At 37.9% G+C, this 26,826-nt stretch overlaps 1 protein-coding gene across 3 annotated transcripts in view; it reads left to right on the top strand.

Moving 5' to 3' along the window:
- The window catches only part of nlgn1 (neuroligin 1), a 258,323-nt gene extending 231,700 nt beyond the window's left edge, over positions 1–26,623 (top strand). For all 3 annotated transcript variants that reach the window (XM_052568856.1, XM_052568858.1, XM_052568857.1), the window contains 3 exons: positions 18,916–19,128; positions 21,126–21,915; positions 22,620–26,623. In XM_052568856.1, the coding sequence (XP_052424816.1) occupies positions 18,916–19,128; positions 21,126–21,915; positions 22,620–23,454 (1,838 nt within the window). In that variant the 3' untranslated portion in view covers positions 23,455–26,623. The remainder of the gene's footprint in view (positions 1–18,915; positions 19,129–21,125; positions 21,916–22,619) is intronic.
- Positions 26,624–26,826: the final 203 nt, after the last annotated feature.

Genomic DNA, 26,826 nt, shown 5'->3' with positions numbered 1-26,826 from the left:
CGCCAAGCGCTGCCGATTAGACCACTTCCACTTAATTGTGGGTAATATTGTGGAAATATTGCACTCAAAATATCATTGTCAGGATCCTGCATCAAAGTTGTCAAATGTGAACACAATTTGTCTAGCCATTAGAATCTATTCATGTTAATGGGTGAAGCGCTGCTTAAACGTCTGAAATGGTTCTATTAGATGGTTGGAAGTTTCGATGTGATGGCAGGAAACTCAGCACGCTGCCTTGCATGTTTTATGTCTTTTGTTTAGTACCATTAAATGAACAGACCAGATAGTTTGGCCACAGCTGGACGTAATTACTCAATTAGAATATTTTAGCTGCGTATTGAACGTATGACCTCCGAGGAAGGATCATATGGAGAGACACAATTTGCAAAGAAACTCCAACTGGGATTTGAGATATTACACAATAGAGCATTTTATTTTGGCTTGCTATTCATTGCCTGTTTTTGTGGAGGCATACTGCACCATTTTTGTTCTCTGTACTGTTTTTTTTTTTTTATTTAGATGTCAAATGTTTTTTATGTCCCCGTGGTACAAAATTTCAATTAAGCTGACCACAGTAGACTGAGCATTTTCTACTTTGCAAAATGGATAATAATGTTTATTCGCAGCAGTAAGGCATTCCCACCTGGCTGTGTTTTGTTACCAAGCGGAGGTTGTCACGAAAATGTAATGGTTTGGACGCTCTGCCACAAATTTGTCACCTTCAACAGCAGCAGGTGTTTAGCGGAAGAATTTAAAGCTGCCGTCTTGCTGTGCGTGTGAGTGTGATTCAGTATCCGTCCGCTGTGTTTGCTTGTTGCCATGTTCCCTCACAGGAAGTGCAGTTGTGAAGCATGAACTAAAGTAGCCAACTAATGGAGACGTGGCCAATGGGAGCACTGGGCGTTACAGCAGGCTTGTAAATTGGAATAGTTTTGCTGTGAAAGCGTCATGCTGTTGGTCAGCTGGTGAGGTGAAGGACATCTCTCCTGGGTTGCTTGAATGGTTAAGATGCATCTGTGCTGTTTGTTCCTGGGACTAAAAGCCCGTTTTTAGCAGCTTCCTGTTTGTTTATGATATATCTGAAACAGTGTTCGTTTTGTGTCCTAGGCTCTCGACCGGTGCATTAGGCCCATCAGAATTTATTTTGTAGCCCGGAATATTTTTAAAAGGCCGCAAGAGTTGCACGGCATACTGGTACTAGACTTTTTAAAATTGGCATTATATATATTTGTATATATATAAAAAAATTGTACATCGAGTTTATAAAAGCAATAATAACAACAAAAAAACGTGTGTTCAGAAATTATGAAGTAAAACGTATGTTAATCAACAATATTCATTAAATGTATATTATATTATATTATATTATATTAGATTAGATTAGATTAGATTAGATTAGATTAGATTAGATTATTATTGTTTTGACATTATTTTGGTTATATACATTTCTTTAAATTTTTTTTCTCTAAATCAAGTGAATGAAATCCTAAATTTTACCAGGTTAAGAACAAAAATTACTATTTAGCTCATATTTTTTTATATTATATTTGAATTATACATCTTACTCTTTTTTTTCTGAATTAAATTAATTTTTCTTTTACTGGGCTCCTGACTCTTTTGCGGTTTTATATATATATATATATATATATATATATATATATATATATATATATATATATATATATATATATATATATATAGTTCAGAAATATATATTGAGTTCCATATAAAGCTCATTCTTTTTCAGCACTGGATTAATCATTATTTTGTGTGTGTCTCACCTTCACAGGCTCTTATGGCTCTTTTTTATTGGACGCAAAACATAATTAACTTGTCTGTGTACTTAACACTGACTCATCCATAGATTGACAGTCAGTCTACTCGGTCACTGCCTCTGACCTTTCCTCTAGTCTGAACATTCCGTGTGATATTGGCTAGAATCAGCACTTTGCACATTTCCATATTTGCACATCAGAACAGGATGTGAGATTGTATGGGTTGAGGGAGGCCAAGTCACTGCTGGCCTGCCAGTTTGTAAGTGCATACAGGAGACAATTATCTCACTAGTGTTCTCTTTCACTCTCTCTCTCTCTTTCCTCTACACCTCTAAATCAACATGCTGTGGCGTTTCCTCTACACAAAACTTTGACTGGCACTGAGCCTCCCAGGCCACCATTCAAAGCCGCGGTCGCCATAGTCACTCGGCATCCATTCTGTGAACTTGAATAAAGGGGAGGTCAGCGTGCTTTTCTAAGGCCATAAGCACGAACAATTCAGCAACCGCTGTTCATTTCTCAATGCGCTCATTCAGAACAGTTCAATTAGGACTGAAATATTTGCTAGCGGACATTACAGCATTTTTATGCTTATTAGTGGTGGAATTTAACCCATTCCAGTGGTTTAACGTTTTCTATTTACTGAAAGTATTTATTCTAATTTGATTCATTCAGAGCACTTTCTGTAGGTAGCACTTTCTGTAGGTTACACGCAGTGTTGGGGGTAATGCATTACAGGTAGTAATAAAGTAACTAGGGGGGTAACGGTACGCAAAAATCACGGTTCGGTATGTACCTCGGTTTTAAAGTCACGGTTCGGTTAATTTTCGGTACAGTAAGGTAAAGAAATGCAAACATTAAACTGCAGGTTGTTTATTACTATAAACTTTTTTTAACAATTTGTTTACACTTTTTTTAAATACTTTTTAAATTTCAAGCCCTGTACCGAAATGGTACGGTATGAATACACGTACCGTTACACCCCTAAAAGTAGCGCATTACTTTTTTTACTTTTTTGTTATTAAGCAAGCCCAGGAAAGGTACTGTAATGCATTACTTTCCATAAAAAGTAACGCAAGTGGTTGTTGTAATTCATTAATTTAAAAAATAACATTCCCCAACAATGGTTACACCATTACAAGCTTAAACCATTAACAAGAATGATTAATGAATAAGATTCATTCAATGGTCGCTCAGCTGCGGTCTGCACAGAAGTAAAGAATTATTCGTTTACAATATTCCTTTAAGTAACACACTCACAAGCGAAACACAACTAATATTTATAAGTGATTTTTCTGCACTCCATATTGTTTATTCTTCAGCATGAAGTGTAATGAAATGATTCAGTTCCTTTATGTCTATGGCAGAAATCTCTCTCCAAGCATAAAAGCCTTTTCATCATCAACCTCCACGCATTTAACCCTCGACACCGAATATGTCATTTTCACTTCTCTGTTTCTATCACTCATATAAATCATAAAATCATATAGAATAAAAAGCAGTGCTCCCGATCTCAAAGCTTTTCTTCCATGAATAGGAATGTTAGCTCTTTGAACCCACCTTTATCTGTCATGGATTCAGCCTGCCCTTGGATTGCATTTTATTTCCTCATAAACACAGTAATCTTTTCACATATAGTCTGGAGGGACTTGAGTTTACCTTGGAGCTATTTGCTATCTGCCCTTTCCCCTTTCTCTGGAGAAAAAATAAAAGGTTTCTAAATCTTTTAGCGGGAAAAGTTAATTGAAGGAAATTCAAAGCCTTGCCCGCAGTAAATATGGGTAATTGTTTTGCGAGATGTGCTGGCATCCTCGTCACTTTGGCTAAACACCCAGTCTCTGTTCTTTTGAGGCTGATCAAAACCAAGCAGGTCGTCCCAGGAAGCCTCTGAAAGTAGGTAGAAGCTTGAACTTGGCAATTTGGCCTTTTTTTTCACACGCAGAGGAAGTTAATGGCCAGAAGGGTGCCAGTGAAGGCCAGGCAAGGGGGTTGATAGATCTTCTGGCTGCTCGGAGGACTGATTTGCCCATTTCCGTCTCTACTGTAGATCGTGTTGTTTACTTGTGAGTCTGAAAAGGTGCCCCAGGAATAAATCCTGTCCTCAGACCTTTCATCTCATCTCAAAACCTTGAAAATTCACCCCTGAATCTGTGAAAATTACTGACCTTTTATTATGTGTGGTTTTTTTTTTATCCATCAAGACATTTTAAGGTGACGTCGTCTATTCCCCACAGCAGATTTTGCATCTCTCCCGGTTTAATCTATGCATTTGGCAGTTCTCCGGGAGAGTGAGATTTGTTTATAGGCATGTGGCGTGGTGCTTGTTTGGTGAGGAGTCTCCTGTGGGCACTCAGAAGTGCCACATCATTGAAAGATGCCAGTCTCCCAGCCGTATGTGTCGTATCAGCTCGCCGTTCGACTTTCAGCATTCTTATTCTGACAGAGATTTGGTCACGCTCAATGAAAGCCGTGAGCTGAATCTAACAGTCAATGTTAATGGTCCCCTCGTGACCCACCCCAGCACACATTCACCCGGTCAGCCTGCTGTTTTACAGCACCAGTAAAAATACAGGCCAACTAATGAGGCATCTGCTTTTGTAAAATGATGTCTCTTTGGTTTAGGATTTTATGTTTGTATTCTTTTTAATGACTTTGTGTGGATAAAGATAAAAGCAGTTTATCCACTCGTCTTATTCAGGAAAAAAAGAGCATGTCTTTTAATATGCACAAACATTTTGATTAATTATCAGAGATCTTGAATGTTAGAAAATGTATGCATTTTTATAATTTCATTTTTATTTATTATTTTATTTCAGTATGTGACCCTGGACCACGAAACCAGTCATAAGTAGCATGAGTATATTTGGAGCAATAGTCAACAATACATTGTATAGGTCAAAATGATTTACATTTAGTCATTTAGCAGACGCTTTTATCCAAAGCGACATGATACATTTTTTTACTTTTATTCCAAAATCATTAGGATATTAAGTCAAGATCATGTACCATGAAGATATTTTGTAAATTCCTACCATAAATATATCAAAAAGTAATTTTTGATTGCTTATACTCACTGCTAAGAACTTAATTTGGGCAACTTTAAAGGCAATTATATATATATATATATATATATATATATATATATATATATATTAGGGGTGCTCCGATCACGATCGGCCGATCGTTATGCGTATCTCGTCAGTAAAGCCGGTTTTCTAATCAGCGATTAATTCCATCAGGTGCGTGATTTTACATAGAGCAGCTGTTACTACACAGAGCCGTTGTTAATAGAGAAGATGCGCAAATAACGTTAATTTTCAGCGTTTATTGGCCCATCTTCTCCGTTAACAACGGCTCTGTGTAGTAACAGCTGCTCTATGTGAAATCACGCACCTGATGGAATTAATCGCTGATTAGAAAACCGGCTTTACTGACGAGATACGCATTAACGATCGGCCGATCGTGATCGGAGCACCCCTAATATATATATATATATATATATATATATATATATATATATATATATATATATATATACACATTTATTTTTATTTTTTTTCACTCTCAGATTCCAGATTTTCAAATAATTGTATCTCATCAAAATATTGTCCTATTCTAACAAACCATACATGAACAGAAAGTTTATTTGTTCAGCTCTATTAAATATCATATCTATTAAAAATATGTATAAATACATTTTTGTGATCCTAGGTAACATATTACAAAATATATATGGGGTGTTTGCTGAAATAATAGAAGTTATTAGTCATACATTATTAGAATTATGATTATATTAAACCATTTGCCTCATTTAGATGCACTGTGCATGTATTATAGTATTTTGACTAATCAAAATTCTTGAAATTGCTACAAAATATTTAGTTTTTTTAAGTAAAACTAAATAATACATTTGATTTTATTTTGGTTATACTTTAGTTTTTATTTAAAATAAAATATTTTTATTTTATTTACTGTACATGTCACACATACATTATATGGGGAATAAGTAAATCACTTTTATTGATGTATATGCCTACTTTTTGGACCAACAAACTTCTGAATTTCTTTGAATTGAAATTTTCTAAATTTTATTTCCTGTCATTTCAAATTAAATTCCAAATCTTTGACTAAAAGGGGAGCCAATTCAAAAGTTTATCTTTTCATCAAATGAAACACTAAAATACATCAAATGTCAAATGATCCAAAGAATAGTTTGCCTGAATTCCCAAGCTCTCAAATAGTATATCACTCAAATGTTGCATTTCTAAATCAAAAATGAATTCTGTTTCTTAGTAAGTTATAAGGATCAGACCAACTGTGCCGTTCTGTGTGTGCGTCTGTATGATGTGCACAGGTGTGTATGTAAACAAATGATGCATACGAGAGTTTGTTGTCTGAGGTAACAAAGCCCAGACCCGCAGTTGTCAGGGTCTGAGAGACGAGCCTTTACTATATGCTGCAATGCGAGTTGTTTGTGTATCTCACATATTAGGACAGGTTTGACAGGCGGTCCCAGAAGAAGGTCTCTGTCTCTGTTAAATTTTTAAGAGCCTGCTAGATTTGTGCATTTCCAAAGCCCGCCTGAAGTCTTTTAGATGGGCGCCTTTGAAGCAACAGAATCCATCAGGATTTTTGCAATACTAATACAATCAAACGGGAATGGCTGCCTTATGATTCATTTATGATGCAAGTGCAACACAAATGTGAATTTGTGGTGCATCTTCAAAGAGTGGCAGGAGAAAGCATGCTTAATTGATAGATGTTGTTTCTTACTATTCGGCTGTTCTTTCAGGGGCTCATTTTGTAGTGTGTCGATGTGTTGTTTCTATCTTTATACTGTATGTTACTATCGACCGTTTTCGGGTTTGTGTTCGCTCTGGATCGCTTGAAAGATGGTTTCCAGCCATTTCAGATGACTTCACTCAGCTGTTGAGATCAGAATATAAACATTTATTAAAAAGAACATTTTTCTTTGTAGAGGCGTTTGATTGACAGACCGAAGTAGTTCACTTGTCAAAGTCTCTATCAACCGGATGGCAACTTGTGACTTTGACTGTTTAGGTATTCACCGACGATACCGAGTGATACTTGTTTGGCATGAATAAATCGTCCGTTGACAGTGTTTTCTGATACAGATTTGTTTTGGCAGTGATTTGCTTTTATTTTGCCCTTATCAGTTCCAGATCTATGGACAAACTGTCTCTGTTCCTTACGTGTGGTGACAGACAGAAGAGAGAGTGAGTTAGAGCCACAGAACGCATTTGTGAAGAGGTTTTATCGGTTATGGGTGTTGTAATTCAGCATCCATTACGTTAATGACTCTAGATGTGCAATACAGAAGACATTTTTCATTTACCAGTCATCTTTTTGTGTCTGTTACCCGTTTATTGATTGTTAGTTTTGTTACGAATCGAGATGTCTTAGGTGCTGTTGAACAACCATTTCCATTGTTATAATGGTAAATACATTGACAGCGTCCTGCTGTGTATCAAAGTGCTTCTTACCTAGAGGAAAACTGCACTGAGGTACACTTCTTTCAGACTATCAGATCTAATGGAGTTTTCAGTTGTTTCACTGAAGTATCAATTTCCTCATTTGAGCCTCAGGTGTTTCTCTTGCAGTTCCTTAGGGAAAAAATACTAAAGGAAAGTGTAACAGTTATTGAAATACTGTAAGTCTAGAGCTACACTGCCGTTCAAATTTGGGGGCAGTTGTCATCATTTTGGAGTAAAGTTTTTATAATTTATGAAGATTTCTATTTCATATGCTGTAAATGCTGTTCTTTGGAACTTTATATTCATCAAAGATTCTTGATGTATCACAGTTTTGTCAATAATACAATGTTTCTTGAGCACCAAATCATAATAAAATTGAAAATAATCATGTTAAATTTGTAAGAATATCTGACTGTTTAACTGTCTTTTCAAATAGATGCAGCTTGGTGAGCATAAAGAATCTAAAAATATACATGTAAAAGATAATAATAATAATAAAAAAAAAAAAAAAAAAAAAAATATATATATATATATATATATATATATATATATATATATATATATATATATATATATACAATAGCTTGAATGCACTATACACATCATATATAATATATTTTTTAATTTATTTAAATTGTTTTAAATATATTTTGGGGAGAATAAATTCAGAAATGTCAAACATTTTATATTAAATGTCATAAAGAAAGCAGTGAGTGTGTGTGTGTGTGTGTGTGTGTGTGTGTCAAGGTCAGGACATTATGTAAAATATCAGATCATTTGACTTTTATATGATAAAGCAAGGTTAGTTCAGGTTACTTATTTTCAAAATAGAAAAAAAAAGAAAAATTAGTCAAAATATATTTAAAAACTTTTGAAAAAATGTTAGTAATTTTTCCTTTGTGGGTATACCACATGACATTTTTAGAGTATGAAATTAAATTAATCTTTTTTCAGAAAAAGCATGTTTTCCTAAACTTAACAACACGCTAAATAACGACATTTTCAAGAACTTGTAAATTTGTTTTTTATTAGATTTTGAAAAGATTTTTCACATCTTTGGGGTAGATAAGACTTCCTCTTCATTGGATTCTCCTGAGACAGGAGGCCAAATAAACAAAGACAAAAATGAGGCATCTGTGGGACAGCAGTGATGGGTCGATAGTCATATCCAACCCATGAGTGAAGGACTGTGGGGCATTAGGACCCAGTGACACTCTGTGACATTTAATCTGGGTGGGTGTCAGAATGCACTTCCACTCTTTTTTGGCGCTTCACTGGCCGCAGGTTCAGACACGGACATGGGAGCTCTGATTGGCTGGAGCGACTCAGGTACAGGCTTGAGCCACTGCAGCTGTCAAACATGGTTAACCGCAGTGGCCCCTGAGATAGCATTCAATACTGTTCCTTTAACGTCTTGCATGCCCTCTCTGACACCTCATCTCATGTTTTTCTGCTCTTTCACCAAAAGCATCTGACAGAACTGACAGACAGGAGCCTCTCTGCAAACTTGGCTTTGCCAAACAGTGGGGGTGGAAGTTTGGAGCTCTGGCACGGCTTGCATGGTTGTGTACAAATAATAAGGGATCATCTCTCCGATCTCCAGACAGATCTGGTCTGCTGGTCTTTTCATGCTGATGCAATCCACTCATTTATTAGTCTTTGCATGTTTTAATAACTTCAGTGTAAAATATGAGGTTAAAAAAGTAAAACAGTTACAAAATGATAGAGCAAGGACTTAGGGGCCATAGGGCCCTATCATACACCTGGCACAATGTGGCGTAAGTGTTTTTGCTAGTTTCAGCCAGACGCGGTTCTCATTTCCCCGTCCTGCGCCATGTTGTTTAAATAACAAATGCATTCGTTCCCATTTGTGCACTCAGGGGCGTGCTGGTCTGAAAACGAGGCGAATTGTTGACATATTGCTATTTTGAGGAACTGAAAATAGACTGCTCTTTAAACCAACTCAAACCTGCTCTAAAGTCTGTTGCAAAGTTTTTTCTTTGATATTTAAAGAGTGCGTTATCATAGGCTGGTCCACAAGGCACATACACCCAACAGCAGCACACAAACATGCCAAATATAAAAAAGTAAAAGATTACAATGTAAAATAATGTAATTGTGTAGGCTACATAAAAATTGAAATGCTTACATGTCATAATGGATTGTCATCGCATGTATCAGAATTTGCTCACGCATGATCAGCTCCGTTCCCTCTCTGGAGAGGTTCTGTCTTTTTGCTCTTGCAAAGTCCACTGTATAAATATCAAATCCGTCATGGTACAACCACAACTGCCTCTTAAAAGGAATGGTAGGATGACACTCTGATTTGTTTATTGCATGTTATGCCCAAAAAACACCCATTACTCGTTAAGAGAATTGGGACAACCCGTTTAGACCATGCGCCCGGGCGCGCCAACCGCTTTCCCTTTGTTAAACTAGCAAAAGTGGATTGTGCCAAGCACTTTAGACCATGTGCTTAGATCGTTAAAATATTCTTTCGGTTGGTGTTTTGTAGTAATGACTGGTTGGTTAATTGTACTTGAAAGTATGTAGTATTGTATTTTCCAGAATTTGCTCTGCACAATTTTGTGGGTGAAATTCTGTCATTCCACTAATAATTTTGAGCAATTGTGATTTTCACAATTCAAGGGTGAAGTTTCAAGGGTGAAAAAGTTATGGCGGTCCTTAGATCATTCAGTTCCGCTGGAAATGCAGCTGCTCTTGGCCTCCCCCTGGTGGTCCGGAGAACTTCTGTAAAAGCAACTTGATATTTTGTTGGTTAATATTATGATGTCACATTTTGTTTATTTTGCTGGTAACATTGTGTTTTGCCTTCCAGCACCACCATATTGAAGCCTTGACAACCATTGCTTTGTTTGTTGCTGCAGTTTTTTTTTTTTTTTAGTTCTGATTCTGCAAAGACCTTAAACTTTAGGATGCAAACAGAGTCTCTTGAAACTTGATTTTCCCATTATTATAAAAAATAATTCCAGTGTAATCTGAGATCAAAGCTTGTTGTGTTTGGTTTCACTACAGTCTAGCAAAATGATCAAGTCAGGATAATAAGAGAAATAACTCGAGGTTTACAGCTAAAAGTGAGGAGAGGAGTTTTGGGGTTCTACAACAACTCTTTCAGAGCACTCTGAGATGGAAAGGTTTGTTTGATTCAAAACTAAACATTTCTGATTGTTGGTTACAATTATCATTACAGATGATATGAAAAAGCTATGTTTAAAGGCCTGTTCACCGAAAAATGTCAAATGCTTTCATTTACTCACCCTCAAGTAGATACAAACCTGTGTGAACTTCTTTTTTAAGAAGATGTTTCAAGAATGTTGTTAACCAAATAGTTGCTGTTCCCAATTGACGTTGGGGTGAAATCAGTCAATGGCAACCAGGAACTGTTTGGTTTCCCACATTCTTTATAATACCTTCTTTTATGTTCAGCAGAAAAAAGAAACTCCAGTAAACGTATTACTTATAAACTTGAGAATTGCAGGACTATTGTTTTTCTCTTGTATATTTAGTAGCAATACAGACCACTGTGCACACATTTACATCACATTCAAATTAGCCTCTGCCTCTCAGTTGAACAGCAACTGTACCTGCAAATGCCTAAAGAGTCCTTTTAACTTCCTCCCCTTTATTTTTATTTTTTGTATCCAAAATGGTTGGAAAAGCCAGATTGTGCTTTTGTTTGTATGTTAATTTTGGACTCTAGAGGCAAGCCAGGCTCAAACACATGCAATATATCGGAGCACATTTCTCTAACTTCACTGCTGTAAGAATTTTTTTTCGTGTGTGTGTAGTTTTTCTCTTAAGTGATTTGTTGTGTTGACAGACAACGATCATCACAAATTTAGTTTTTCAAACATATGGTGTCTAGCTCAGCGATAGGCCGCTTGACTGTAGGCGGCACGTTCACCTGCTGACACTTTCAAAGCTGTGTGTTTTTGTTACAGGAGGGGCGGGCAGTGGGCCTCGTCTCCACGTCATCCCCCCCTTCCTCTGGCCTCATTAGTAAGACCTTGCCTCCAGGTTCCACGCAGGTTTCTGGGGTCATACATGGGTGTTTCTTCAGTTACAGTCACTTTTATGTCCCAAGGATAGATTTGATTTACAACATATTTCAGCTTCTTTTGTTTTGATATGTGAAGATGTGAAAACTTTTCTTCATGCTTTCATTTATTTTACTTTTTAAAAATGTATTTTATGTATAGAAGTTCCAATATTTAAAAAAAAAAACATCATAAAATTATAAAATGATATTTAAAAAGATTACTAATGAAGAGTTTTTTCAAACCATAAAATAAATGACATCTATTTATGAAAGTTCAGGAAGAGAAATTACACAACTCTCTTTTGGTTCATATGTTTGCACTGTTAGCTAGCAGAAACAGTGAAGTTTAAAAAGTGTGTTTGAAAGGAGTTTCCAAAAATGGCAATAGGAGAGCAAGTCTTGCCGAATAGGGGAGGCCTGTGTTCCCTGCGGTCCCTGGAAAAGCTTTGTGTCATTATCAACATAAAGTCTGTAATATCTGGATGTACTCCGTTAGATAAGAGTACTTTCTGGTTCAGTGTTTTTTGTAGCGATAGGGCCACCAGAACCTGGAAGACGGCACTCAACTGCATTCTCTTGCCCTCACACGTCAGAGGAGAGGAATATTTCCAGGATGTTCACTGGAGAGGAGCAAGAGTGGAAAAAAGATGGAGGGCTATCTTTAGACTCTCACTTCTTATGAAAAGGTTTTATTCTCCCTCTCGCGCTCACTCTCTTTCCCCATCCTGCTCGGAGAGTGTGTGTGTGTGTGTGTGTGCATGTGTGTGAAGGCTGTTATCTGTATGCAAATGTTGTTCTTTTCTATGGAAAGGGAGCTGGTTAACAATTCAGATCAGGTTTTGAAGCAATGCAACTACCAAGAAGCACATTTCAAAGAAAGCTGTGCTGCAGTTTGGTGCTTTTATGTATGTTGCATGGCAGTATTTTAAGAACAATTATTGCGTCCTGTTGATGTTTGAACTTGGAGATTGTGCTCTGCAGTACATACACAGAGCTGCTTTGTTTTGTCAGGCATTTAAATGATATTCAGATTCAAAATATCCACTATAAAGATGGATTATATTAAAGGAAATGAAAATTCTGTTATTATTTACTCAGTGCTGTTATTTTCTTTCTTCATGTTCAGTGGAACACACAGGAATCTCTGAAAAGTCTTTTTCCATACAAAAAAAAAAACGAAACATGGTAATAACAGCATTTGTGTCCACAGTCCGATGGGGGAAAAAAAATGGATTGAATTATTTATTCCAAATGTAAAACATTTAATCCTGTTCAATGAAAAAAATCAAATGCATGGTTTGTTTTGTCAGTTATCATTAGCATCATCTTCAGTGGTGACAGTAGAGTGCTCAAGTCTCTTGCTGAGATGACTAGTCCGAGATGCAGTAGCACATCACAAGTAAAACCTCTTTAAAGCCTTCCAATTACTGAAAAGAGTAAACAACGGCTTGGCGGATAATGTAACAGTTGAAAAACGTGTTGTGTGCTTGTGGGACTGTCATTAAACTCTCCTTGTTTTTCTTCTATAATTTAATTCAAACAAGCTCTAACGCTTTGTCTTGCTATTGAAGAAAGGTGTCCTTAATAGTGTGGGGTTCAACAAGGTTTGAGCACCTGGCAACACTGCCTCACAACAGTACTAGAGACTTTAAAATCCTAATAAAAAGCCCCATAATTTGTATTCCTATTCTCTCTACCTGCATGAGGGTTGTTTACATTTTTTTTCTTCTCAAAAACACAATCATGCACATACATGCTGTTCACATATTACTATAGGCCAGTTTGTGCTGATTACAGTGAGATTAGACACCGTTTCGATGTTTATAAGAAACTGAAAAAAGCACAAATGTCAGAGCACGTCAAAACTTCTCCAGGCTCCAAATATACATACCCCTAGACTCCAGAGGGAGTGCCTCTAATGCCTCCTAAACCTGAATTTGTTTTAAAGAGGGTTTTTTTTTTTTCTTGCTTGTAAAGATTTTATTATGAAAATGTAGAACTGATGAGGTTATATATTCAAAGCCATATTTTACCAGTCAGTTCTGTAGATTCACATGTGTATACATGAAATAAATCTGTGTCTAGCAGCTCAAACCATATGGACTGCAGGTTGACAGCTATTTGTGGTGTTTGCTGGAGATTCACAGCAGTTCTTTGGCCCTGTCAGAAGATGCTGTGCATCCCTTAAGCAAAGTTAGCGAGGTGGAATAAGTGAAGAGCAAGTATTTACATTAGCCTTCATTAAGCCCCCCATGCTACTCAGAAAGCACCTAATGTAATTAACACATTACTGAACCTTTAAACGGCACATCCACATCAGGCCATCGGCTCCACTTGCCTATGTTGTTATATGTTATGTTGCATTATGTTTTTAACTATGACGTAATTATACATATGATGTGGTTAATAATACATTTAAATACATTTAAATAGTTTTTGTTAGTAAATTAAATAAATCATGAAACTTAATAATAGATCCCCCAATCTCATTTGCATAAGAAGTTGAAGCGCGAAGAATCTGCATTTTGGCTGAAAGCCTATTATATAGGCATAAAAAGATATTCATATTATTTTTTTGTATACACAAACTGCAGTGAAATCTGGAAATAGCAGAAAAGGTAAGATGAGGATTCAGATGCTGTGCTTGATGACTCCGGACCCAGAAAATCAGATAAAGGTGGTCCATAGGAAGCAACTGTTTAGCGGCTCAGTGTTCTACATTTATTCAAAAATAGATTTTAAAATATTAAATGTTTATTAATTTATTTTCATTAAGTAAACGCAAAGTTATTGTGCCTCTGCCATTGTACATTAACTTGAATCAAGCCCAAAAGATGTCTGTTTTAAAACAGTCGATTAGTAATTCACTCTTTGATTTGCTTCATAAAAGCCTCCGTAGAGATTGTGTTGACAAACATCTTTGTGCATTATTTTCAACTTTTTAATGCACCAGCTATGCAATGTATCTGGTTGCCTTGAAAATAACTTCATATGCTACATCTGCTTATGTCTTGTGTAGATATATCTGTGTATTGTTATGCTCTATTATGGTATGTTACGTTTGGGACTTTATGTGCTACACTATTATGTCTGGGTTATATATATATATATTATGGTATGTTGTGAATGTGCTATGTTATGTTGTTACTTTATGCTAGGTTGTAATCTACATCTTTATTATGTTATGTTTGAGTTATTTTTGTGTTTTGTTGTCTATTTATGGTATGTTACTTTATTTGCTACACCATTACATCTGGGTTATGTTACATTATGGTATGATATGTTGTAACTTTACGCTAAATTTTGATCTATATCTGGATTATGTTATGTCTGGGTTGTGTTTGTAATTTGTTGTCCAATTATGATATGTTACTTTATGTGCATCACCATTACATCTGGGTTATGTTGCAATATGGTATGAAATGTTACTTTACGCTTGGTTGTGATCTGTATCTGGATTATGTTACAGTATGTCTAAGTTAAGAAATGTTACTTTATGTAAAGTGTGTGATACATTTGTGTTATGTTTTGTTATTTTGTTTATGTGCTACTTCTGGGTTCGTTATGTCTGGGCTATGTTTGTTTTGTGTTTTGCCTTTGTTATGGTCTGTTCTGCAAGTTTGTTTTATTAAATTTTTTTATATGTTAGGTTATGTTACACTACATTATGTGACTAAAATGTGTATTCAACAGCTATTGCAGCATTTTTATCCAAGTCAGCAAAGACTTAATTTTATTTGCACAGTCCACTGAAATGGGATTTGACAAGGATGTTAACCTGATAAGAATCTGACTGCTGAAATATATGCTAAATAATGCAACATCCAGTCTCTAGATGTTATAGAATAATCCGTTCAGTTAAATAAATGTACATTTAACTTTCATTACCTATATTTACACTGGGAAGCTTACCCTGTCGAACTGTATCATTTGTTTGGAATGCATTTTTTTCCATAGTAATATTGCAAACTCTACAGACATTTATTTTTAATTGTTTATTTTTCACAAAATATTTAGATGAAAGGCATTCAGGATATCACTGATCCATCATTCTTGGACAGAAGGGAAATAGAAGGAGATGGAATTCATTTGAGTTTTTTTCTAGAAGAAAGTGGGTTACTTTAATGTAATATCCCTTACGAAAAAAAATGTTTGAATAAAATTCTGTCTATTTTGCCCGGAGCAGCAGTTTTTAGGTTCTGGATTCTGCAAATCAAAGCAGCAAAGACAGGAAAAGGTCTGTCAAGTCAAAATCAGTCGGGATCCCGTAGTGGATCCTGTCGTTAGCCTCTGCCAACCTCTTGTGTATTAATCTCCTTTGATGGAGACAATGCTCCGAGCCAGTAATTCATACCATCTGTGGTCACTGTATTTCTTAATTATCAGCATGCAGTACAGCTCTTTTCAACTTGACGCAGTGACTCATCTAGCCAGCGTTTTAGTGATTGTAACCTTTTCAAACCAACTTCTGGCAGTTCATTTTGTCACCTCTTGCAGTTTTGAAACTTGCGTTCTCCGGTGCCAGTCTGTGGTATGGGAACAGATGGCATCTGCTTTTATTCTTGAAGTCCCTGAAATGGATGATAATTCTGTGTTGGGAATTGAAAGTACGAAGGTGTTGTCACACTGTAAATATTTTTAGGGACACGGATACAACAGGAGGGCCAATTTGTCTTACTGCCGGGTGAGTAGAGAAAGAACTGACAAATAAAGCGCCAACGGTCTGGCTGCAACATTTCTTTTTTGAAGGGAGACCGAACTGGCAAATGTTCTAATGCGACATGTCTGAGACTGAACCTGCTGCTGCCGCCACCTCTCTTCATCTGTAACCCTGAAAGAACATACAATAATGCCTGTTTCTTTTTCTGCCTCTTCTTGCTTCCAGTTTTTCTTCTTTTCTTTTGTTGGTCCCGTTCTTTTGTACCTTTTCTGGCCCTCTCCAGTCAAAACCGGGATTAATTTAACATCTCAAACCATCTGCTTGGGTTCTGACAGAAATTGATTTAAGTACATGGCACTTGGAGCTAAGCCTCTCTGTGGTATTTTCATCTAGTGGTGAATTTCAGTTTGGGGGCCAAAAGATTGAAATCTGATTCCATTTTTATTTATCTGTTTGGACCGTTCCCAATATAACTTGCACTGTAGGGCTTCAGGTTACAGAAATGGGTGCCTTGACGTGTATGAAAACTTGTAGAAACGACCCGCTTTTTACTAGTGTGATTTAAGTTTTGTAGATGTTATTTGACAGTTTCCCGATTTCCTGATATCTGTTATGATTCAGCAAGTGGATTACACCTCACAAAGGTGAGGTTTGTTATCTTAGTCTGACAACATTCAAGGTTTAACAGTCTGTATTTGAGTCTTGGTAACCTTGTACAGGAATGGCTTGCAATGAAATGTTCCTATTTATGAGTTTAACTTTTGCAGTTTAAATTTAATAATCATCTGAAGAAGGGACTCTGAAGGCCTGAAGTCATACATCAGAAATATTGTCTTGGTCACAGAGAGATATGGATGATATAAAAATTAATTAAATGTCAAATAGAATACTGAAAACTAAATTTTTTACAAGTAAAGTGGATGTATGCAGTATGAAAGAAATGGATATTCATTTTGAGATTGGCTAAAGATTACATTTACAGTGCTAATGGTGAAATTTGATGAAATGTGCATCCCTTGTTGTCATCCGAAGTGCATTGGACAGTGTCCCGCTGACCCAATGAGCCAATGCCGCTTACAAAGCAAATCCTCTCCTTGACTACTGTGATAAAAATCCACAATTATTGCCTGTCTCATTAAAGTGCATTGTTGTGACTCTGTTTTCTCCACATTGTACCAAATACGTTTCCATTCACAAGCCCGGGCTATTCACTGTCCGAGCAGAGGGAGGCCCTTTTATTCCCTTGTGATTGGATTGCACCTCTCTCTGCATGCATGAGGATGGAAAGCGGGCCGCTGCCTTCCTGTGTTAACCGCCAAATGTGCTCAAGGCTCTGCGCCGCAGGCACGAGCACCTGACAGCCTACCATTTGATTGCTAATCATTTTCGAGCCTGTGCCTGGTTTTTTGATTTGCTCTGCACACTGCCTTGGCTAAATGGAATCAATTAAATGCGTGCTTGTATTCGACGGCCACTTCCAGGAGATCAACTTCTTGATGTACCAACCCAACTAGATTAATTAAATCCAATAAAGAACTCAATTAACAAAAGGAAGGGAGCGGAAGCAGGGTCAGATGGATTTGTGTGTGTGCTTTGTGTACAGAACCGCAGTGATTTCAGAGTCTTTTGTTTCTTGTTGTCTATATTTCTAAATGAGCTTACTGTGAAACACTTGTGTTGCTTTATTATTTTTCATGTGTTCTGGGACTATGAGGGCAATTACTAAACCCACATGGTCATCTATTCACTGAACATGTACACAATCATTATTCCACAAGCACCCCCAGGATGTATATTCCCAGGATAAGTTACTTTAGTCAAGTAGTTACTGACTAGTTTTTCATTAAAGCGCAACACTGCGTTACTTCTGTTTCACTGACACTTGTAATATATTGCCACAAACTTTGGTGTTAATTTGAGTGCACTGAAGTGGAAGTCAGGGGGTAAAACAACAGCTGCATGCTCCGCTGACTCCAGAGAGCTGCGGTTGGCTAACGAAACCAAAGACGAGCAAACCAAAGCAAACTTTTCTCTTTTTTTTTTTTAAGCATGCAGGGTTCATATTTTTAATGTAGTTTAGAGTTAAGAACCACTGTTAACATATAATAATAAAGGATCTGTTTCAAAACTCACGAGGCACATAAGAGTCTCTAATCGACACTGATTTCAGTATTTTGCTGTTAGCATGTTGCTAAGATAACACCAAAATAAACTGACATGATTTGGCAGGTTTTGCATATAACAGTGTTCTCTGTTTGTAACACTAATAGCTTTCCTCACATGAAGCACAGTTATCGCTACTGATTTCAGTAGTTTGTTGTTAGCTTGTTGCTAAGCTATTGCAAACAGAAATACTGGGTTTTACTACTCTTGTTTTGAATGTGTCCATCTCACTTGATCTTAAATAGATTTTTTTCTAGATCTTGCAAAGAAAACATGTGATGCTGACTTAAAATTTGACCATGTAATGCCTTAAAAGGAAGTCTACAAAGCGTGCTCTCTATGTTTCGTAACCGTGCTGAAGAACTTCTTGAACTCTGTATGTGTGGTTGATTTAGTTTAGTTTATATGAATTTATTTATTAATTAATAATAGTAGGCCTGCTAAAATAGTCTGCATTGAGCCAAAAGTTACAGACTCTTTGTTGTCTACCGGGGAGGAGAGGCCAGCCGTGAGATCCAAGACATAACAACTATTAAAAATATGTTCTCTTAAGGTGAACATCTATTTCATGGATGTTAAAAAAATGGAGGCAGGGAGGGAGGAGAATGTTTCCCCTCATTTCAGAAACTTGTCACTTTCTCTGACGTACTTTCATCTGCAGTTTGCTATCAAACTTTTCAATAGCTTTCAATCTTTGTTAGCCATTTAAAATTGCACTGCAATGCACACAAACACTCATTTGATTCTTTCTTCTGTCTGCAGGTTTTTTGAGCACAGGAGACCAGGCAGCCAAGGGAAACTATGGACTTCTTGATCAAATCCAGGCCCTGCGCTGGACAAGTGAAAACATTGCTTTCTTTGGGGGTGACCCTTTACGCATTACTGTTTTTGGGTCTGGGGCCGGGGCCTCGTGTGTCAACCTGCTGACTCTTTCCCATTATTCTGAAGGTAACCGTTGGAGCAATTCAACCAAAGGTACAATGCAGAGGTTTTAACTTTTGACAGTTTTTGTCTGCATGCTATAGCTGTTTGTGTTATGAGCCCATTTTAAAGTTCAGTCTCTGTGCTTTTTTTTTTTTTTTTTTTTTTGCAGTTATCTGTATTTGCATTAGAAAAATCAGATTGCAATCTTAGTTATGAAAAACCTGTGACATTTATTCAGTGTACTGCAGTACAGGTTAACGGTTATTTTTAAATGTTTTTTCCATTTTATATACCTTTTGACATTTTGAATCTTTCAGATTTTGAAATTGTTTTAATAAAAATAAATAAATAAAAAATCCTCTAAATGAATAATAATAGTATAAAAGAATGATATTGCCCATACCAAATGATTACACTCTTAACAACCACTAGGGGTCTGTAGACCCGTGGTTAAAAAATCACTCCCTTATACCCTATAAATTAGTTTAGAAGAGTGCTCAGTTCACAGAGCTTAAGTGTGTTATACAAAAATCTCAAAACCAACTACGTTGCCAAGAAAGTTGCTTCATCTGTCCAGCATTTGCCAAGCTCATTTTTCACCATGCTTTAAGCTACTAACTCACTCTGTTTGAACTTATATCACTTGTTTATGGAAATTGAATCTCCCTAGGTCGTTTCATGTTCCCATCTTTATTTAGTTGAGTCCATACTCATCACCAGGCAAGCCATGAGCACACTGTCCAAATACAGCATTCACCTTCCACTGGCACAAAAAGGGTAAATACATTAATTTCATTTTGAGTCTCTCTGCTTGGAAGATTGCTTTGTGAAGAGGTCTCCTGGCACAGACCTGCTTTAAGGTTGTCACTATCATTCAAATGAACCAGTGAGACACCTTTGGAAGAGACTTTAGTGTGCCATGCGATGGCTTTGCCCTGAGGCAAACCGTGCACTGCTTAATCTGGAATAATTTTCATATATTTCAGATCTTTTTCTTTTTAATTTTAGCAGTATATTCTTAATTCTCAAACATATTCTTCTGTTCATACAAAATTGTCACCGTTTCGTTGAATTGCGAACTGAAACATCCCCTTATCTCCATTTCATTTCCATGTGTGTTTTTATAGTTTTTTTTCTCCTCTAGTATGAACATGTTTTACTCATAACTGCACTGCTAAGACTGAGATCCCAGGGGTTGTCATGGTAACAGAGTAACTCAATTTTCCTTTCTCCTGCTCTTTCTGTCTTTCTTTCCCCCCCACCCTCTCTCTCTCTCTCTCTCTCTCTCTCTCTCCCTCTCACACACACACACACACTTTCTGTCCTGCTCACTCACTTGCTGTTTTGTCTTGATGTTTGTGCATGATGTTTGCTTCTCTTATATGGTGTGGGTCAATTTTCTTGAAAGGGGTTTACAGAGTGCAAACAGCTAATCACTGTTAATGCAGTATAATGAAATTCAAGAAATACATTACAAGTCATATTTTCCCCCCTAAAATTACACAAAAAACTGAAATGTTGATCAGCTCTGTGTAAAATTCAAGTTCATCAGTATTCGTATGTTGACTTGCATGCCCTCTTTTCCCAAACCATTTAAGATTTGCATAAAAACAGCTAAACCGATATGTCTTCATTTGCTCCAGCTTGCATACTGAGGGAGCACTTTCTGTGTAAATAGCCTACGGTGGGGTCCAAAAGTCTGAGTGCACATAAAAAATCTGCCTTTTCCGAACTTTTCAGAAGCAATTTAATTTAAAATATTTGCTTTATTTGAATTTATATTAAATTGTATTAATTTATTAACTATTTTAAATTTAATTTAATATTCAGTTTAATATTATTTTTTAATTTTGCACTGCTTTTGGCCTTGTAAAATTATATCCATTTTACACAAAATTCACATAAATTATGCCTCTAATATAATTTGTAATAAAAAATGTATTAAACAAATAGAAGCTAGCAGTCCCTACTGGTCTCAGACTTTTGGGCTGTACTGCAGCATGTTCTGGATGTGCTCTTGGTGATTCTGCCTTGTTTTTCCTATACAGGTCTTTTCCAAAGGGCCATAGCCCAAAGTGGCACGGCCTTGTCCAGCTGGGCTGTCAGCTTTCAACCGGCCAAGTATGCCCGCATGCTGGCCAAAAAGGTGGGGTGCAACCTCAAAGATACAGTGGAGATGGTGGAGTGCCTACAGAAAAAACACTACAAAGAACTAGTGGAGCAGGACATCCAGCCTGCTCGCTACCACATCGCCTTTGGACCCGTCATTGATGGTGATGTCATCCCCGATGATCCTCAGATCCTCATGGAGCAAGGGGAGTTCCTCAACTATGATATCATGCTGGGTGTCAACCAAGGCGAGGGGCTGAAGTTTGTGGAACTCATCGTAGACAACGAGAACGGAGTTCAAGCCAACGATTTTGACTATGCCGTTTCAAGTTTTGTGGATGATTTATACGGTTACCCCGAGGGGAAAGACATCCTGCGAGAGACCATTAAGTTTATGTACACAGACTGGGCTGACCGCCACAATCCAGAGACCAGAAGAAAGACCCTGCTGGCACTCTTCACGGATCATCAGTGGGTGGCACCAGCGGTGGCCACAGCAGACCTCCACTCCAGCTTTGGCTCTCCTACTTATTTCTATGCCTTCTACCATCACTGCCAGACGGAACAGGTACCACCCTGGGCTGATGCAGCACATGGCGATGAGATCCCATATGTGTTTGGGCTGCCCATGATTGGTCCAACTGAGCTTTTCCCATGCAACTTCTCCAAAAATGATGTAATGCTTAGTGCAGTGGTAATGACCTACTGGACCAACTTTGCCAAGACTGGGTAAGTCTCTAGGCAACAGGGCAATGTTTCTAATCCATTAGAATTGAGGCAAACAATACAGCCATTAATTAGGATTCAGAAGTGATTTTGAAAATGGCTTTGTTTTGTTGTAAGCCCACCAATGTGGCAACCATCTCATAATTTAAGAGTTGAATATGCTATTGATTACCGTACAATAACCAGTTGTTGCCAGGAAACACTGCGACAAGGTTCCTGAGGTTTAATCAATACTTAATTATTTGTTAATGCATTCTCTCTCGCAAATACTTGTTAAGAATCCCAAGGTTATGCAACATTAAATTTACGTAACTGCTTTTTACACCAATTTTGTTTGCTTCAATTTAGGTGTAATGTAGTGAATAAAGTAATGCTGATGATCACTTAGAGTGAGTTTAGTGTTTATATGACATTGCTGCCTAGACATGTAATCATCTCACGGGAGGACAACAAATCAATTTGTGTGCAAACGTGTAATTTCTTCTCTCAGACTAATTCTTGTTCATTTTAAAAGCAGGTGCAGTTGTCAGGAGACCCTAATGAGCGCTGAGAGAATATTAGGGGTCTTTGAGCACTCGCCTAAGACTTGTCTGTAATGGGTTGTGCGATATATGTCTTTTTGAGTGCTCAGTTTTGGAGTTACCATGTGCAATCATAGAAATAGTCTTTTTTGTAAAAAGTAATGAAATCTTTCCATTTCCTTTCAGTGACCCCAACCAGCCAGTTCCACAGGACACCAAGTTCATCCACACCAAGCCTAACCGTTTCGAGGAGGTGGCCTGGACGCGTTACAACCAAAAGGACCAGCTATACTTGCACATCGGCTTGAAGCCCCGTGTCAAGGAACATTACCGTGCCAATAAGGTCAACTTGTGGTTGGAGCTGGTACCTCATCTCCACAGCCTCAACGAGGTCACCCAGATAATTTCCACCACCACAAAGCTGCCTCCACCCGAGGTCACTCCCCGTACACCAAAGAAGATCCCAGTCAACACCAAGAGGCCCTACCCTACTCCATTTCCCACTGAAACACAGGAAAGCCACAACCAGAACCAGAATCAGAACCAGAACCAACCCTTCCTAGAGAACCAGCGGGACTATTCGACCGAACTGAGCGTCACCATTGCTGTCGGTGCCTCGTTGCTCTTCCTCAACATATTGGCGTTCGCCGCACTCTACTACAAGAAGGATAAGCGAAGGCACGAGGTCCACAGGCGTTGTAGCCCACAGAGGACCACAGCTAACGAGTTGCCCCATACACAAGAGGAGGAGATCATGTCTCTACAAATGAAACACAGCGACTTGGAGCGAACCTTGCACCAGCACGAGGTGACCATGAGAACTGCCTGCCCGCCCGATTACACGCTCGCCATGCGCCGTTCACCGGACGACATCCCTCTCATGACGCCGAACACCATCACTATGATACCCAACAGCATGCCAGGCCTGACCTCCTTACACCCCTTCAACAGTTACTCCAGTGGACAGAATAACACCCTGCCCCATCCACACCCTCATTCACACTCCACTACTAGAGTATAGCCAAACAAACACAAGTTCTCACACACAAACACGGACATACACACACATACACTCCCACAGATGTGGAGTACAGGTGTGGTGGCGAATGAAGGTTATGGCACTGGGGTGAAAAATATCTTTACTCCCGGTGCTCAGAGGAACAGGGAATAACAATGCTGGTTTTTGTTCCTCGAGAGCAAGACTATCGTTTTCTATTAAAGGTGAAAAACAATAAAAGTAAAAAAAAAAAATAGAAAATAAAAACTATTTCTGATTTAAGGAAAAACAGAGATGATTTTTTACCCTTATATTGTGACAAAACCAGAACCATTTACTGGGGACAACTATCAGTCTGGGATTCTTTGAGGAATGGTTTGATTTGGTTACCCAGAGAGGAAATGACAGAAGCACAGAAGAGATGACGTGTGGGAGGCCCTTTGTAAACAAAAGGAAACATATTGTTTTCCCGGGGCGGTGGATTGTAGATTACCCTCTTCAGAGCAGACAAGGGATGCTGCTTACCTAATTTAGGCATGTGTTCTCCTGGTGGAGAATGTGGAATACTACGGGAAAAAGGCGAGAATGAAAAATCCTCAAGAACATGCACAATAGAGACATTCACTGAATGTCTTTGAATCCTTTTTGTCAATTTATTTTTGGGGGAACAGTTTCATTGTATAGGACGTATTTACATATCTAGATATGTACACAAAGCACCCATGCTCTTTAAGCCCTTGCTGGGGGCATTGATACTGAGGAGTCTGCCTCAAGAGCGTAACGGGGAATATATTGGCTTCCTGGCAGATACAGCTTCATCACACAAGTGCTGTCTATACTGAAACTGGAGGACTCAAAGGGAGGCTGGATATTTTTAGCACGACGCGCATGACAATTTATCTGCTTGGTGGCTGTTCTGCTGATTTAGTCATTATTAAAAAAAAATAAAAAATACATTTTCCTCCCCATTTGGATTCAAGGAAATACTGCTCTGATTGGCTCACGGGAGGAATTGGAATATGCTGACATGTCTGAAGACAGTGATGGGAACGGGTGAGGATACACTAACTAGATTGGGTTCACAAATAGCTTGACTGAACCTGGTTATAAGGACTAGTTTTGTACATGTGTGTTGGTAAAACTTTTTAATAGTGGTGAATCACTTGTTGTTTGCGCTCCCATGTGTGGGACATTAATGTACTTTTTGATTTGCTCATCGGTCTCAGTTATAATACATTGCTTTATTATTTTTAAGTTCATGTTCACTTCTTGCTAATAGTCAAACCACCCTACCTTAGAAAATTTCTTATCTGTAATGTTTGATTCTCATTTATTTGTTTTCGGTACTTTATGAGGCAGACCCCACGCAGCTTTGAACAACCAGTGACCAACGCAGTATGACTTGGAGACTATCGTTGGTGCAGAATTTTTCGGTGATTCTCCTGAACGATCATCATGAATGAATCCGACACTGGAGACAGGAGGGCCCCTGATGAAAGAGTGTATTAGTGGGGGCTTCTGAAGTTAGAATCCCTTGATCATACCGCTTAAAGCTAGCTATCGAGAGAAAGAATACAGAGAGACCAATGGAGAAGTTGAAAGGGAAACTTTTGTCACTTCTTACACAGAGTACTAAAAGCAGGTTCACCTGCAAATCTCTTAGTAATTGCTGGTTTTATCCATCCTTGATTATTTTACTTTTCTCAAAGCCTTGTTACATAACATCCTACATGCTAATGATCGATGCCAGCGAATCCCAGGCTAAAGACAGGAGGACCCTGATGAGACCCTCATTATTGGCCTTCTGATCTTAAGAGGACATTTAAGCTAACTAGACAAAGAGAATTGAGAAACAATTGGGTTTAGTTTTCTCAGAGCCGTGTTGCATTACATACTACATGCTAAAGTCCTGGGATGCTTACCCATTGTTCCCTTTTTATACAGTCACTATATAGTCACTTCAGGGCATCAGTTCCTGTGGTTACAATTTAGATTTCTTGTAAATCCTTTTTTTTACTCCAAGGAAATTTGATTGAACGCGAACACCAGTGAAAGCGAAACTTCTACATAAATATCCACATTTTTTCCACCCAGCATGTAACGTATGATTATAGAAAAACAGCAAAAGATTGGTGATTTGGTTCTCTTAGAACAAACTCTCTTGGTGCAAACTTTCTTGGTCAACAACCCCATGCTAATTCTGTTTCCTAACCAGACATGATAAAGGAAAAGCTATCTATTGTCTTTACTGTAGTAGTGAATTTTTCCTAGCCAGGGCATTTTAACATTTCCAAAATCCTGGTCTTAAACATCAAATAGGTTTCAATTGGCTTCATTCGCACAGAATTGCTTTAGAGACATTAGAAGCCATTTAACTAGCAGTACAGCCTTCCACATCTCAAGGTAATTAATTAACAGTTGGTGTGGAAAAACACTGAGGTCAAACACAGGCTTTTGGGAGTGAATACTTGAGCCCTGGTGAATAGCTAGTGGCAAAGAACTAATGAGGGATGAGGGAAGCCAAGGAAGGGAACAAGATTGAAAGAATCATGCTACTCTTCTCCTGATCAGCCAACTCGTGACACACACTGTTCCCAACAACATGTTCCTGATCAGAACACAATCTCCTGTGGGCTTTTCCTCTCTGCTCTGTCTTCACCTGTGACAACTCAGCACAGTACAAACAGGCCAGAGAGAGCGTCGCTGCTCTGTATGCCAGTCCCCATCTGCAGGTATGCATATGCAAAGTCAGCCTGCCCATGTGTCCCCCTGCAAAGGAAGCTCCTTTGAACAATATTAAAATTTAATGAACCATACACCAGTGGGGCGCTAAGAGGATTCAACTTGCGCATGCACATGTGTCAAGGAGAAAGATGGGATTCATCTGTATTTGCAAAGATCTCCACAGCTCAGTATGTTTCTTCACACATATGCACATACACTTGCATACACACATGCCAGGACAAGCCTTGTAACTGAATGTAATGCAAGACTGAGGGTCATTTTCTTACAAACAGCAACCAAATTTCATTATGTGTTTATTTTCTACTGGCTGACCTTGAAAGAAGATCAAAATGGCTGTTGGGAACTACAGAGGGTTGTTGTGATGTAGATTATTTGTCATTTTGTCTTTCTTTCTGGTTAAATAGGATTTAATCTTCTGGAGCACAATAAATGATTTTATCAAGCTCAACTTACATCAGTCTTTCTTTGCCACCGGTTTGCCAAAAGGGTTTTTATGATATCCAGACTTTTGCCACTCCACATGTCGACACGTCTTGGGTTAATTTACTAAAATGTGATAACGGACGCGAGTACTTGGTGAATGTGGTAACAAACCTCCAGTACTCCAGGGGTTGATGGTTACTGTCAAATGTATCTGTTATTAAACCAAGT

The sequence above is a fragment of the Carassius gibelio genome, chromosome B11, assembly GCF_023724105.1.
Source record: "Carassius gibelio isolate Cgi1373 ecotype wild population from Czech Republic chromosome B11, carGib1.2-hapl.c, whole genome shotgun sequence".
Classification (NCBI taxonomy): domain Eukaryota; kingdom Metazoa; phylum Chordata; class Actinopteri; order Cypriniformes; family Cyprinidae; genus Carassius; species Carassius gibelio.
This window is presented reverse-complemented; position numbering and strand designations above follow the sequence as displayed.